The 12,423-nt window shown below is 34.6% G+C and overlaps 1 protein-coding gene across 1 annotated transcript in view; it reads left to right on the top strand.

The window, feature by feature from the left end:
• Positions 1-12,423, top strand: part of LAMA1_4 (Laminin subunit alpha-1) — an 86,764-nt gene that overhangs the window by 40,863 nt on the left and 33,478 nt on the right. The window contains exons 18-22 of the mRNA XM_051217297.1: positions 769-983; positions 4,726-5,022; positions 7,897-8,000; positions 9,983-10,184; positions 11,196-11,332. Coding sequence (XP_051064680.1) covers positions 769-983; positions 4,726-5,022; positions 7,897-8,000; positions 9,983-10,184; positions 11,196-11,332 — 955 coding nt within the window. The remainder of the gene's footprint in view (positions 1-768; positions 984-4,725; positions 5,023-7,896; positions 8,001-9,982; positions 10,185-11,195; positions 11,333-12,423) is intronic.

Genomic DNA, 12,423 nt, shown 5'->3' with positions numbered 1-12,423 from the left:
TGACAATTGTGGATTTGTCGCTCAATTTACTGGATTAGTTGAAGTTAGATATTAACACCTTTGAATGTCGGCCAGCTCAGTGGTCTAGTGATTAAGTGCTCGCGCGCGAAACTGACAGGCCCTGGGTTCGAGTCTCACTAGGCGGGATCGTGGATACGCACTGGTGGGAAGTCCCACAATAGGACGAAACGGCCATCCAGTGCTTGCAGATTTTCCATGGTGGTCTAGCTTCAATTGACCCATGATCTCAACTATTGAAATATATATACCTTAAAGACAATTCTTTAATTTTGAGATATGAAAATTCTTACATAATCAATCATATTACATACCTTTTTTCTTGATATAATTCTAATTGACAGTTAAGATGAAAATTTCTATACTTGAAAATAGACTATTTGAGTTACATACAATGCTCCGTTATTTTGATGAGAATTATTAGTGATTAATCGTATGATATTCTGTTACTCATGTTAAATTAATCGATCATTTAGTTGTGTATAAGAATAGCCTAAATTAGCTTGTTATGTTTATCAAACATTATAACATTTCCATTATGTTTAAAAATGTTAACCACTATAAATTATACCTATCTGAAGAAAGAGTAAGTGATGACCCATAACAGGATGTCAATGAGCTTAAGTTTAAGAAAGAAGACATTTATTTGATGAAATAGTTTCAAGTTATTCGTTTCAATTTCTTAAAAATTGACTAATAGTGTTTTCTTACTATGTAATTAATGTCTTGACCCTTCTGTTTAATGCTTAGTACTCGAGGTCGATATTGTGAAGTATGTGCAGAAATGTATTATGGTGATCCACTGAATGGAGTGCCATGTCGTCCATGTAATTGTGGACCCGCTGCTATAGGTTGCAATTCAACAAATGGAGCTTGTATCTGTGGATTTAATACAGCTGGACCGCAATGTGATGCATGCGCTGAAGGAACGCATGGAGATCCAACTAGAGGACAACCATGTAGACGTATGTTTGACCATATTTATTTCAGTGATTTTGACCCGCTCTTTATTTTCATGACCTGATATTTATATGACTGATCATCATTTGTGTATGTACAAAATGAACTTCATAAGATATTTTGAAACACAGTAGTCTAAAAACTAATTGCTTGTTGAGATACCTGAAGATCTTTAGCTCTATCTCATATGAATACGTGAATATGCGCTACTGAAAAGTTCTATACTGGGAAGCAACAACTGTTTAATACTTAAATAGAGCAAGAACAAACATTGATGCAGAACAGTATGAATTCATATTATTTCGAGGTTTCTCGTCAGCTGCTTACAAACCAAAATTGTGATAGAATTATTATACATGGAGATAGTGTGAAACAATTGACATAAATGAGTGTAAATAACTGGAATAACTAGAAACAGGTCAGAGGTAAAAAAAGGGGGTTAATTCAGGTTGGGTGGTATAAAAGTTTAGTGAAGTTCATAAATTGTGTGATAATTGTAGAGATTAATGGAATTAAATAATGATAAGGTAGATTACGTAATAATAATTAAGTAGGATTTGGGAAGTTAAGATAATTTAAGAGGATCAGGCGGTGGAAATGTGTGAATAAAATTTTAGTTTAAGAATTAGGTAATAGGGGAGTATAAAATATCTTAAAATAAGTAAATGAATAAAATAACCAAAACACAAAAAACAAACGGAAACAAAAGAGATTACCAGGGTAGTGATAAGTTTATTAAAGTCTCTTTTTGAATGCATAAATCAGGTTTCAGTTTCTTAATTGCAATGGCTTCAGCAAAGCGGAGAGTGGTAGTAGTTCTTTGTCTATTGATAATTTTAAACGCGTGCAGAATATCGACGGTATGCCCGGTGTCAAGTAGATGCCGAGCTATTGCACTGTTAAAAGCTTTAGTCCCTCGCAGCGTCAAGTTCTTCGGAATATGCTCAGAAATGCGAACCTGTACTCTTCTCTCAGTTCTTCCAATGTATGTGCTACGGCACGTACATGTGAGTTGGTAAATGCAGTTGGAGCAACTGAGGGGAGAGGAATTGTCGATTTTCGTTTGTTTCAGTGAGCACTATGTTTTCCATAACGTAGTCAGTTTGGCTGCCGGGTAGGTCACTTTTAAAGCGGAATTAATTCTGTGATTGATAATTCCGACGACTTCATCTCCTTTGAAGCGTAAGGATAGGAAGCAGGTTTTCTTTTCAACTGTATCATGCTTAATCGGAGGGTTTGTATTAGCATATTTGTGGATGAATTTATCCGGATATGCATTTTCACGTAGGCATTTGGTGATTGTAGTAATTTCTTCTTCGAGGCATTCTTTTGAGCAGATTTTTCGTGCGCGGTCAAAAATACTTTCCCGTTTTTTTATGGTTTCAAAACTAAGGTCATTTCGTGATGCCAATGATAAAACTGAACAATCTCCACAAATTATTTTTTTGAGTTTACTTTTTTCGATAAAGATAAGTTCAAACTGTTTTCATCAATTAGATTTTGAGGAAAAACGTCGTTGACATGATACTGTCGGTTAGGTCAAAATTAATTTAATGACTATTGAATAATTAAAAGTAGCTATATAACTAGTGAGTGACCTGTACAATGATCTAACAATGATCACATCCTAATAATCTGTAAAATTCAGTTTTATAGTTTCAACTACAAATGATTAAAGTGAATATTCAGTGTTTTTTATAGGAAAACTCTGATAATTAGTTGTAAAACAGTATGTATAAAACCCAATTGGTAGCCAATACATGATAGATGTTCCGTTCTGTCTCTCACTCATTTAGTAACTAGTCTCAATTTTTCACTATCTAAAAGTTTGATGAGCATATTTTGAATGATCATTGTTTAGTTCAGTTTCCCACTGATCAACATCAACATCAACAAAAGATCTAGTATGAATGTGAATCAGTTTAATGTGTTACATTTATCCTCATACAATAACAAAAGAGACATATTTGTCAATGCAAATTCATCAAATATGTAGATTTGACCTGTTATTTATTTATTTATTTCTGGACTAATACTATACGTATAAGTAACTAAACTATTCATATTCGTGTTCATTTTATTATAACCTATGAGCTATTATCATACGATTTACCATTTTTGAGTTATACCCAGTCTATCAATTACTATCTCCCACATTCAAAGCCACATTTGTCTAAATCTTGTACAAATGTTTTTCCCCATTATATGGTGTGATGTGGTCTATTTGATTGGTATAATAACTCACTATGTTTGGAATAAATGATTCATATCGCAGAGGCTGAGATTGGTATTCTGGACTCAACAGACAGGGTTAAGCAGGAAGCAGAACCGATAGAGACTAGTCTGCACGTACGTGTTCACGCGTCAGTGTTCCTGTCGATAAATTATTGCTCTCTAATTGGCGGTAACATTACGTTATATATTAATAGGTCATCAGGCCACAAATTGTAACATGATCCTTCGACTAAATAATAAAAATAGTTTTGGCTTTCAAGCATATTGTTTTTAGTAGATGAATTTGGTTCAAGAACAATTTCAATATTCAATGACATCCTTTCTTCTCAAATCACATTGAAGGTAACGTTAAAAGGCAACGTAGTGTAGAAATTAGGCAATCATGTCAGTAATTGGTGAAATATTGATTGGTTCAAGTGGAAACTAACCATGCATCCTTCATTAATATTAAAAATTATTATTATTATTAACCTTCTTGATAATTTATGATAATAATCTAAGTCAACTACATTCATGACATAAGAAAAATCGATATATATTTTACATACAACAAACAATGATAACATGATACTTTAGTGTCCAGCAGTTGTTTCAAAATACTATTCATTCCTTTGATTTCTGGCACGGATTCCTGGCTCCGTGTGTTCTTTGGTCTTCCTATATTCCTTTGGATTTGTGAACTCCTAGTTAGAGCTTATGATCCAACGTACGTCCCTCCCACCTCCAGCGTCTTTTCATAATTTCCTCCTCAGTTGGAGCCTAGTTTATTTTCTACTACAATTGGTTATCCTTGATGGTGTCTGGCCAACAAATCTAAAGAATCTTGCATAGGCATCTGTTTACAATTACCTGTACATTTTTGATAATATCTGTAGTACTACAGTATCATATATACTAAATAAGAATCACACCAAGTTTTATTGGGAATTGGAAATTCCTGACACAAAAATGAATACTAATATTGTATGAAATTTAAATCAAGTGAAATTTGTCAATATGGGCTTGTGGAGATCATTACGTTTTTGATTGAGATTATGAACCGATTGATGTTCGACCACTGTTGAAAACCTGTAAGCACTGAATGGCTGTTTTCTTCTATTGTGAGACTCCTCAGCAGTGCGCATCCACAATCTCGCTCGCGGGATTCAAACCCCAGGGCCCTCAGTCTCGCGCGCGAACGATCACATTTTAGACCACTGAGCTGGCCGACGTCCAACGGTGTTAGTCTCTAACCACAACCAATCCACGAAATAGCGTGAAATTTGTTTTCTTTTCAACTATGTAGCCAGTACTGTTTATTGTACATACTAAATTCACTGAATGTTACATTCGTAATATACATAAACTTTGATCGATGTACGGTTTATAGAGAACAAACTAGACAACGTTAGTTTATACAGACTTTTATTCAACAAAAGTGTTGTTACTATATTTCGGTTATTTCAATAAAATTCTTCCTAAATGCCTATTTGATTAATCTTAAGTAGTTCGTTTTTCTTTAATTTATTTTAGCTTGTAATTGTCATCCAAAAGGCAGCATCTCTCCATCATGTAGACTTGAAGATGGTCAATGTAATTGTTTATCAACATATGAAGGTGTTAGATGTGATCGTTGTATATCTGGTCGTGGTAATACAGAAGCTGGTTGTCCACCATGTCAATGTGATCCTATTGGTACCAGACCAGAATATTTAACATCATGTGATCCTGTCTCTGGACAATGTTCTTGTAAACCAGGAGTTGGTGGTACTTTAGACTGTTCAACATGTCAAGTAGGATATTATAATCTAGGTCCAAATGGATGTACAGGTAATAAATTTAAGATATATTTAGATTTTTTTCTTCATTTTCTTTGTTTCTATGACCTCACTTGAGTTTATGAGTAAGCGGTTCAAGTAAACATACGAAACAGCAAGACAAACAACTGTTCCCTAAAAGAATATATCTGTCCAACTTCTAATTAACAATGAAGTCATTTTTGCCTTCCTAATAACTTCATTAGTTTCATAGGAAGTTGTGACTTTCAGTACATATATACTTATTATGTTTGTGTCTTTATAATTTCACACTTGTTCATCTCATTTGTGTGAGCCTGTACACTTATTATTTTATCCGATGTCTGTTTCTTTGTCAAACTATTCATTGTCTATTTTGAGTTGCATCAGTGTTTGCAGTAAGTACTATCTTGAATAGGCATACCTAACATCGCCGCTTCATATCTCTTCATCTGTCTACCAAAATCATGGTATTAAATATGAATATCAGAAACACTCATATCCAACTAGACGTTCAGTAGACTCCAGTACTACTGTTCGTTGTCTGAACCTCAGTTTATGTTTACAAAAAGAACTTACAGTTCACTTTTGTATTGTCATGGTGATCAATTAACTGTTATCCTTCTATCCCATATTTCTTCTTTTGTTTTCAAAATACTTTTGAAAATTTTTTCTGTTGCTTGTTTGACCTAGAACCTTTATGAACATTCGTTAAATGTCATGGAATCATAATAACACCTTCATTGACCATTTTAGTCAAACTTTCACACTCACATTTACCGTTATCTTTATAAACGGTTTTATTATTTTGGGATTATTCAATAAAATGATTGACGTCTCATCAATTTAGCCATCAAAGCTATTGGGTTTTCCTAACCAGCTTCGACTATTACAAGCAGAGATGGATGGTGGTTAGCAGTGGAATCCAGGACACACGTTTCGTCCTATTTAGGACTCGTTGGCTGGATGCACCTGCAACTCAGAGCTGATATTCACTCCAGGACTCATCTTTAACTACGATTATTACCATGATTATGATTTAGCGCGCATCTACGACTCTATATTTGGGGACAGATCTTAGGATCTTCGGTCTTGCGCGTGAATGCTTAACCTCTCGGTCACTAAACTGCCATGCATTGATGTGTATTTACAACTTCAATCACTTACGATGTGGTCTCACACCTGATATGAAGATTTACAAACCTAATAAATATGTCTGAACACTCAAAATGGTCATGCATTGAATAACGATAAAATTGTAATTTATTTTGAGCATTCACCTATAGTTCAAGTTAGAAGCTCCACAGAAATTTTAAGTCACAGGTATTTTGTTAGTGTTTTGGTGGATTTTGAAGATAATAAACTGGATTATTTGTATTTCTGGTTATTTTACGTTGTCTGAACGTAAACAGTTCTATTATGAATCCTTTGTTATTGCTTTGGACTACATCATCAGCAATTACTTTTAGTGGAAGTAAACATTATTCATCATCATTTCGAAATCTAAGTAGCATTGATGATTTATGCTAGATTCATTGTGATTAAAACTAGAAATGTAAAGCTATTGAATGCTGGGTTAGTTACCTAAAATCTAAGCGCTCGCACTGTGACCTGAAATTTCTGGATCCAATCCCCATTAGGGTCAGAGTACAGCTATCAAGTACTTCCTAGTTTTCAGTGGTTATCTTACCAAGGTCAGTTAGTGATGTAAACTATAGAACTCAACAATCTTCATAAATCCATTAAACTAATAAGATTCAATGTGAATTACTCTGTTGTTATTGTCATGTTAATAGTCTGTCAGCTAAATTACAACTTATCAAGGGGATAATTTTGATATTTAGTTTCAACCAAGATTATTTCACACACCAAACTTTTGATTATCAATTTAAAGAAAGCAAAAGTATTATAAGACCAAATTAGATGGATAGAAAATAACTAGTGTTGATAAGTATGATATTACGGACTATCGAATTGTAACGTAGACTTTATTTGTTGAGACTATAATTCATGGATGACCTTTGAGTAACGCTAAAGTAACCTTGAGAACGTCCACCTACTTACCAGGGCTGAATGATGGTTATAAAGCAGTGTGAAGAATAAGGATCATAATTTACAATTGATGATTAGGGTTAGGAATTAGATTTATTGTTTTCATCATGAACCGATATCGATATCAGCTAAAATGCCAAAACGTTATTTAGAAAAATAAGTGAATGAATTTCCCTCCAAAATGCTAGATCTGTTGTCCGAAATCTGATTGGTTCGTTCATAAATTATAGCCTCGCCGTCTGTCCACTAATATGCAGAGGATAACTTGTCTCAATCAAGATTAAGACCTTCAAGCGATAAAGTTGACTGGTTTAACCTTGAGGTTAGTATGCGTAAGTTCGAACTGAGACTATCTACTTAAGGTAGAGTGACGAAAACTATTCTATCACCTGATTAGCTGCCAAGCACGCGAGTGAGAGAACACAAGTCAACTAGAACACTACTCCATTTATTCCTAATTCCGATATGGTTCCCGTTTTTAAGATTAGCGCAAAAAGATACATGAATAAATGGATGATAAACCAGACAATTACGTGCAAACAATTAGAAAAAATACAATGACGTCCAAAACTAGGGATTAGGGTAGGAAGTAGAGTACAAAAGGTTACGTTTAAAATACAATAGCTTTGAAACAGAAAAGGATATGACGGTGAATCATACATCAAACGAAAGCTTATGTTCTAAAGAATAAACTAGGAGCAAAAGTATGTGTTACTGTTTTACAAGTTTGGAATTAAATGAAATAATATCCCCCAAACTAGCTCCCGTAGTTTGTCGTAGCTTCTTGTTTTTCTGTTCATATTATATATATATATATATATATGTCTCTTTTTTATAAAACGAACATTATTTACAGAGTGCAAATGTACTTCAAGAGCAATCGATCGAACATGTAATCCAATCACTGGTCAATGTAAATGTGGTGAGAATGTAATTGGGGATACATGTGATAAATGTTTGGTAAGTTTTGTTTTAATCATTACAAATGTATAAATTTCGATAAATCCTAATTATTCAGAACAAATAACTTGTGATTGTAAATGTTATGACGTGAAAGAAACTGCTGAGTGGAGTTTAGCGAGCGCGAATTATCGATCGGACCAAAGACGCGTAAACACGTAAGAACGGCCTAGAGTTTCGATTGGTCCTGCATCCCTGTTTAGCCCAGCCAGTTGAGTCCAGAACGCAAGTCTTAGCCTCCCAACAGTAAATTATATGTTTAATGATGTCATGGAAACGAAGGTATTTAAATGTAACAGGTGGGCGACAAAAAAGACTAACAGATAATCTACTGAAAGCTTTAATATAGTTGATTTACAGAAGACACTTCAAGTGTTTCAGTAATGTCAAGTAATTTAAACAAGTGACCATATTCATAAAATTCGATTCGTATTAAAGGATTAGATAAACATGGAATTGCTCACTGCACATTGGTCAATTAATATTAAATATTCCTAAAGAAACTACGTCAAGAGCTTGACTGCTTCAGTGAAAAATGTCTCACGTTATGATAGTGGGTGACGACTCCAATTTGAATCTCGCAGAGAGCATCAGTTAACCCAAGACTACAGGTACACCTGGTTGAAAAGTATCAACTAAAGTAAAATCTAGGTGTGGGGTTTCCAACTAATTATCATAGATCACTTGACAGTATTTTAATTAATTTGATGATAATCCTATCGATCTACAAATGGTGAAGAAAATAATGCTGATAAAGATGAATAACTTTATACTGAAATCATCAAATTAATGTACATTCAAGTCAAGTAAATAGAAATGATAACTTTGTAACTGGAATGTATGGATAAATCTGATTGCTATAACAAATGAAATGAGTTATTTAGATTACTTATTTATGGCATCAAAAGTAATCTGAGGATAATTGAATAACTCCTTTTAAGTACTAAGATCAACTTTTATCCTCTTCATTGTTATATTCAATAGAAATCTTTGTACGACAGAGTTACTCAGTATAATGAAATTTCTTGAATAGATTCACTATGTTCATCTCATGTATCGTCTTCAACGAGTGATACATAATTGAAATGTGAATGTTTTTTCGTAGATTCTTTGAAGTAATATGCATTTTGACATGGGAATACCTGCCTTTCAATCTTTTCAACGTAGTTGTTATTTTAGGACGAGGTTCAATACTCTACAGGAAACCCTAGAGCTAGATTTCATGTTAGTCAAGACTCATTACTATAGTATATAGGCAGTCTAGAAGGGAATGATACTCTCATAGAGTTTGAACTCACATCACAATCTGAAACATTTTCACAAAGCAAATTGAGCTCTCCTTTTACTCTATTGACTTCTGATTAGCTGCAAATCGCTTATAGTCAAAAGTGAAATAAATTTTCAACATCGTTCATTTGACGAAGTTCTAAACGGAATACATCATCAATATCATTAACGCAGAGAATTAAAATCATTTCAAGACAAATCTCAGAATAGTACGAGTAGTGACAAAATCAGCAGCAGTAATGGTAAAAAAATAGCTACAGAAAATGACAAAAGTAATGAGGAGATTTTAAGACTCAGGTTCTAGAGGAAGACAGGGAGTGAATGATTCTTAGCCATGTCTCTCAAAGTCTCTAATCATTTGTTGAGATAATCACGCGAACACCAACTAGATAGTCTACATCTATTAACATTGCTCGGTGACTTCATAGATCAGTGATACATCATGGCTTGGTCACTCCTAGCTTTCTTTCATCTTACTCCTATCCTAGACAACATCACCCATGGAGGTAGGCAGTGGTTTGGCATATTTAGAACAGAATACAGGAAAAGGAAGTAGAATTAGAGCAAGAAAACTGCATAAATCATGATATTTAGCATATTAGTTAAGGCTAATGTATACATATTTTCTTTCAAACCATTCAAATGTTAGATCTATGTTCATAAGAACTAGTTTCTATTCATTTATTTTATTGTAGCCTGGATTCTATTGGAATAACACTGGATCAAATTGTTTACCATGTAATTGTGGAATTGGAACTGAATTAACTAGAACATTAACTCAGTTAACTGAATGTGATATGAATACTGGTCAGTGTAAATGTGCTCCACATGTAGTAGGACGAGACTGTACAGAATGTGAATTAGGATATTTTGGTGTTTCTGAAAATGGTTGTAAACGTAAGTGTTGACATTGATAATAAATATCCTGTCTTTATTGTTTCTTTCCAGTTTTTCTTTCTCCCTATGAACCTGCACATTAATCACAGATTACTTAAAATTTACACTACGTTTTTCATTACTCAAACTTTTTCAAGTACAACTATAGAGTTAGTCGATCAGTCATAGTTAACATAGTAGAACCTAGCATAAATGATCATCGGCTGAAAGTAACACAACAAGATAAAATTAACATCATTAAGAGTAGATTATTCAGAAGAGAAGCAGTGTCATCAATGATAATAAAACTAACAAAAAGAATATGAAGAATATCATCCAGATTTGATCCTGTATGGATCCGCTTGCATGAACTTCTTAAAAGTCCTAAATCAAGAAGAAATATTTCTACAATGTAACCTGATTCCTAAAGGTTCATCTATCTAAACACGAAATAGCTGTTTATGCTAATATCATGCTTAGTGTTTTTTTTTCATGTCAGATGTCAAGATTTCATGGTTGGAGTCAGTGCTTCCAGGTTTTCAATGGTGGTCTAGCTTCAACTGAATCATGATTTCAATCTGTGAAATTTCTAAAATCTCCACAAAACCCATTCTGATAATAATCAACTGCTCACTAGTGACGGACTTCAGGAAAAACTCCCGAAGTTCTAGTGAGAAACCGTTACCAGTGGAGTTCAACCAGGTCTGTTGTGAGATAGGAACTCACTGAAGACAATGGTGTACGGTGGCGCAACTTCGTGGATTGGTTTAAGTTAGACATTAACACCGTTGGATGCCGGCTCAGTGGTCTAGTGGTCAAATGCTCGCGCGCGAAGCCAGTAGGTACCGGGCTCGAGCCCCGCGTGGTGCGGGGTCGTGGACGGACGTCCAATGCCTCCAGGTTTTCAATGGTCTAGCTTCAACTGACTCATGATTCCAATCTGTGAAATTTCTAAAATCTCCACAAAACCCACTTTGATAATTTACATTTTTGTTTGTCTTTTATACTCAAATAAGATTTCTTATTTTATAGCTTGTTTGCCTTGCCCAAATGGTCAAGTTTGTGATCAGATTACGGGAAAATGTATTTGTCCACCAAATACTGAAGGTGATCGATGTGATAGATGCGTTGTTGGTTCATGGGACTATAATCCAGTGATTGGTTGTAAAGTTAGTCTAATCGTTTTATTATGAGTGTAAGAAATGTATATTTAAAGGAGATTTTCTGAAAAAACGTTGAACTCCACTGGCTATCACAGTGGTCTTAGGGTTAAGAGATTACCATGAGAGTTAACGCTTTTGATTTAACTGTCCATTGAAGGCGTGGATGATGCGTACTACTCATGAGTCCCACACTAGGATGAGAGTTTTTCAGTGCTTTGTGTTTTTTGATGGTCATTATTATTTGAATCAAAACATTGCATCATCGAATGAAAAGAAATTCGAATATTTGAAGCAGCATTAGTTCCCGGAAAAATGAAAATATGCCTTGTTGCTTACTTACCTACATACTTATGCCTGCTACTCCTCGTAGAGGAGCATAGGCCTCCTAGATGCACTCTCCATCCAACTCTGTCCCAAAAAATCCTTTCCAGTTCTTTCCAGTTGTTGTCCATCCTTTCCATATCTGATTCCATTTCCTGCTTCCCTTCAGGATTTCAAGTTAGGGCTTGTCTCGCGATGCAGTTTGGTGATTTCTGTAATATATGTCCCATTCATTTCCATCGTCTTTTCCTACTTTTCTCTTCAGCTGGAAGCTGGTTTGTTCTCTCCCAGAGAAGACTGTTGCTGATGGTATCTGGCCAATGGATGTTGAGCATTTTGCGTAGAAAACTATTTATGAATACTTGTACCTTCTTGATGATGGTTGTAGTAGTTCTCCAAGTTTCAGCTCTGTACGGTAGAACTGTCTTGACGTTCGTATTATTGCTGTAGGGTTAAACCACGAAGTATATATTTTCATTATAAAGCACAATGTTCCAGGTAGGACTAACGAGTCAGTCGAAGACGTTTTACAGTTACTTGGTTATGTATTACATATCTAACTTTGTTTTGTATTTGAACGTGTTCTACTGATTGCTAGAGTTCGAACATCACTAAAAAGTTCATAACAAACATGGCACTGGTCACTAATCAATAATCTATCGATCGTGAACACAAATGTCTTACAGGATGTCGATCGCTTCTCGATCCGCTCAGTGGTAACAAGTCTGACTTTAAGTCTGGGTTACATGAGATAAAATTAGTCAAAAAGCATCAGT

Source organism: Schistosoma haematobium, chromosome 5 (assembly GCF_000699445.3).
Source record: "Schistosoma haematobium chromosome 5, whole genome shotgun sequence".
NCBI lineage: Eukaryota > Metazoa > Platyhelminthes > Trematoda > Strigeidida > Schistosomatidae > Schistosoma > Schistosoma haematobium.
The sequence above is the reverse complement of the archived record's forward strand: the minus strand, read 5'-3'. Positions and strand labels throughout refer to the sequence as shown.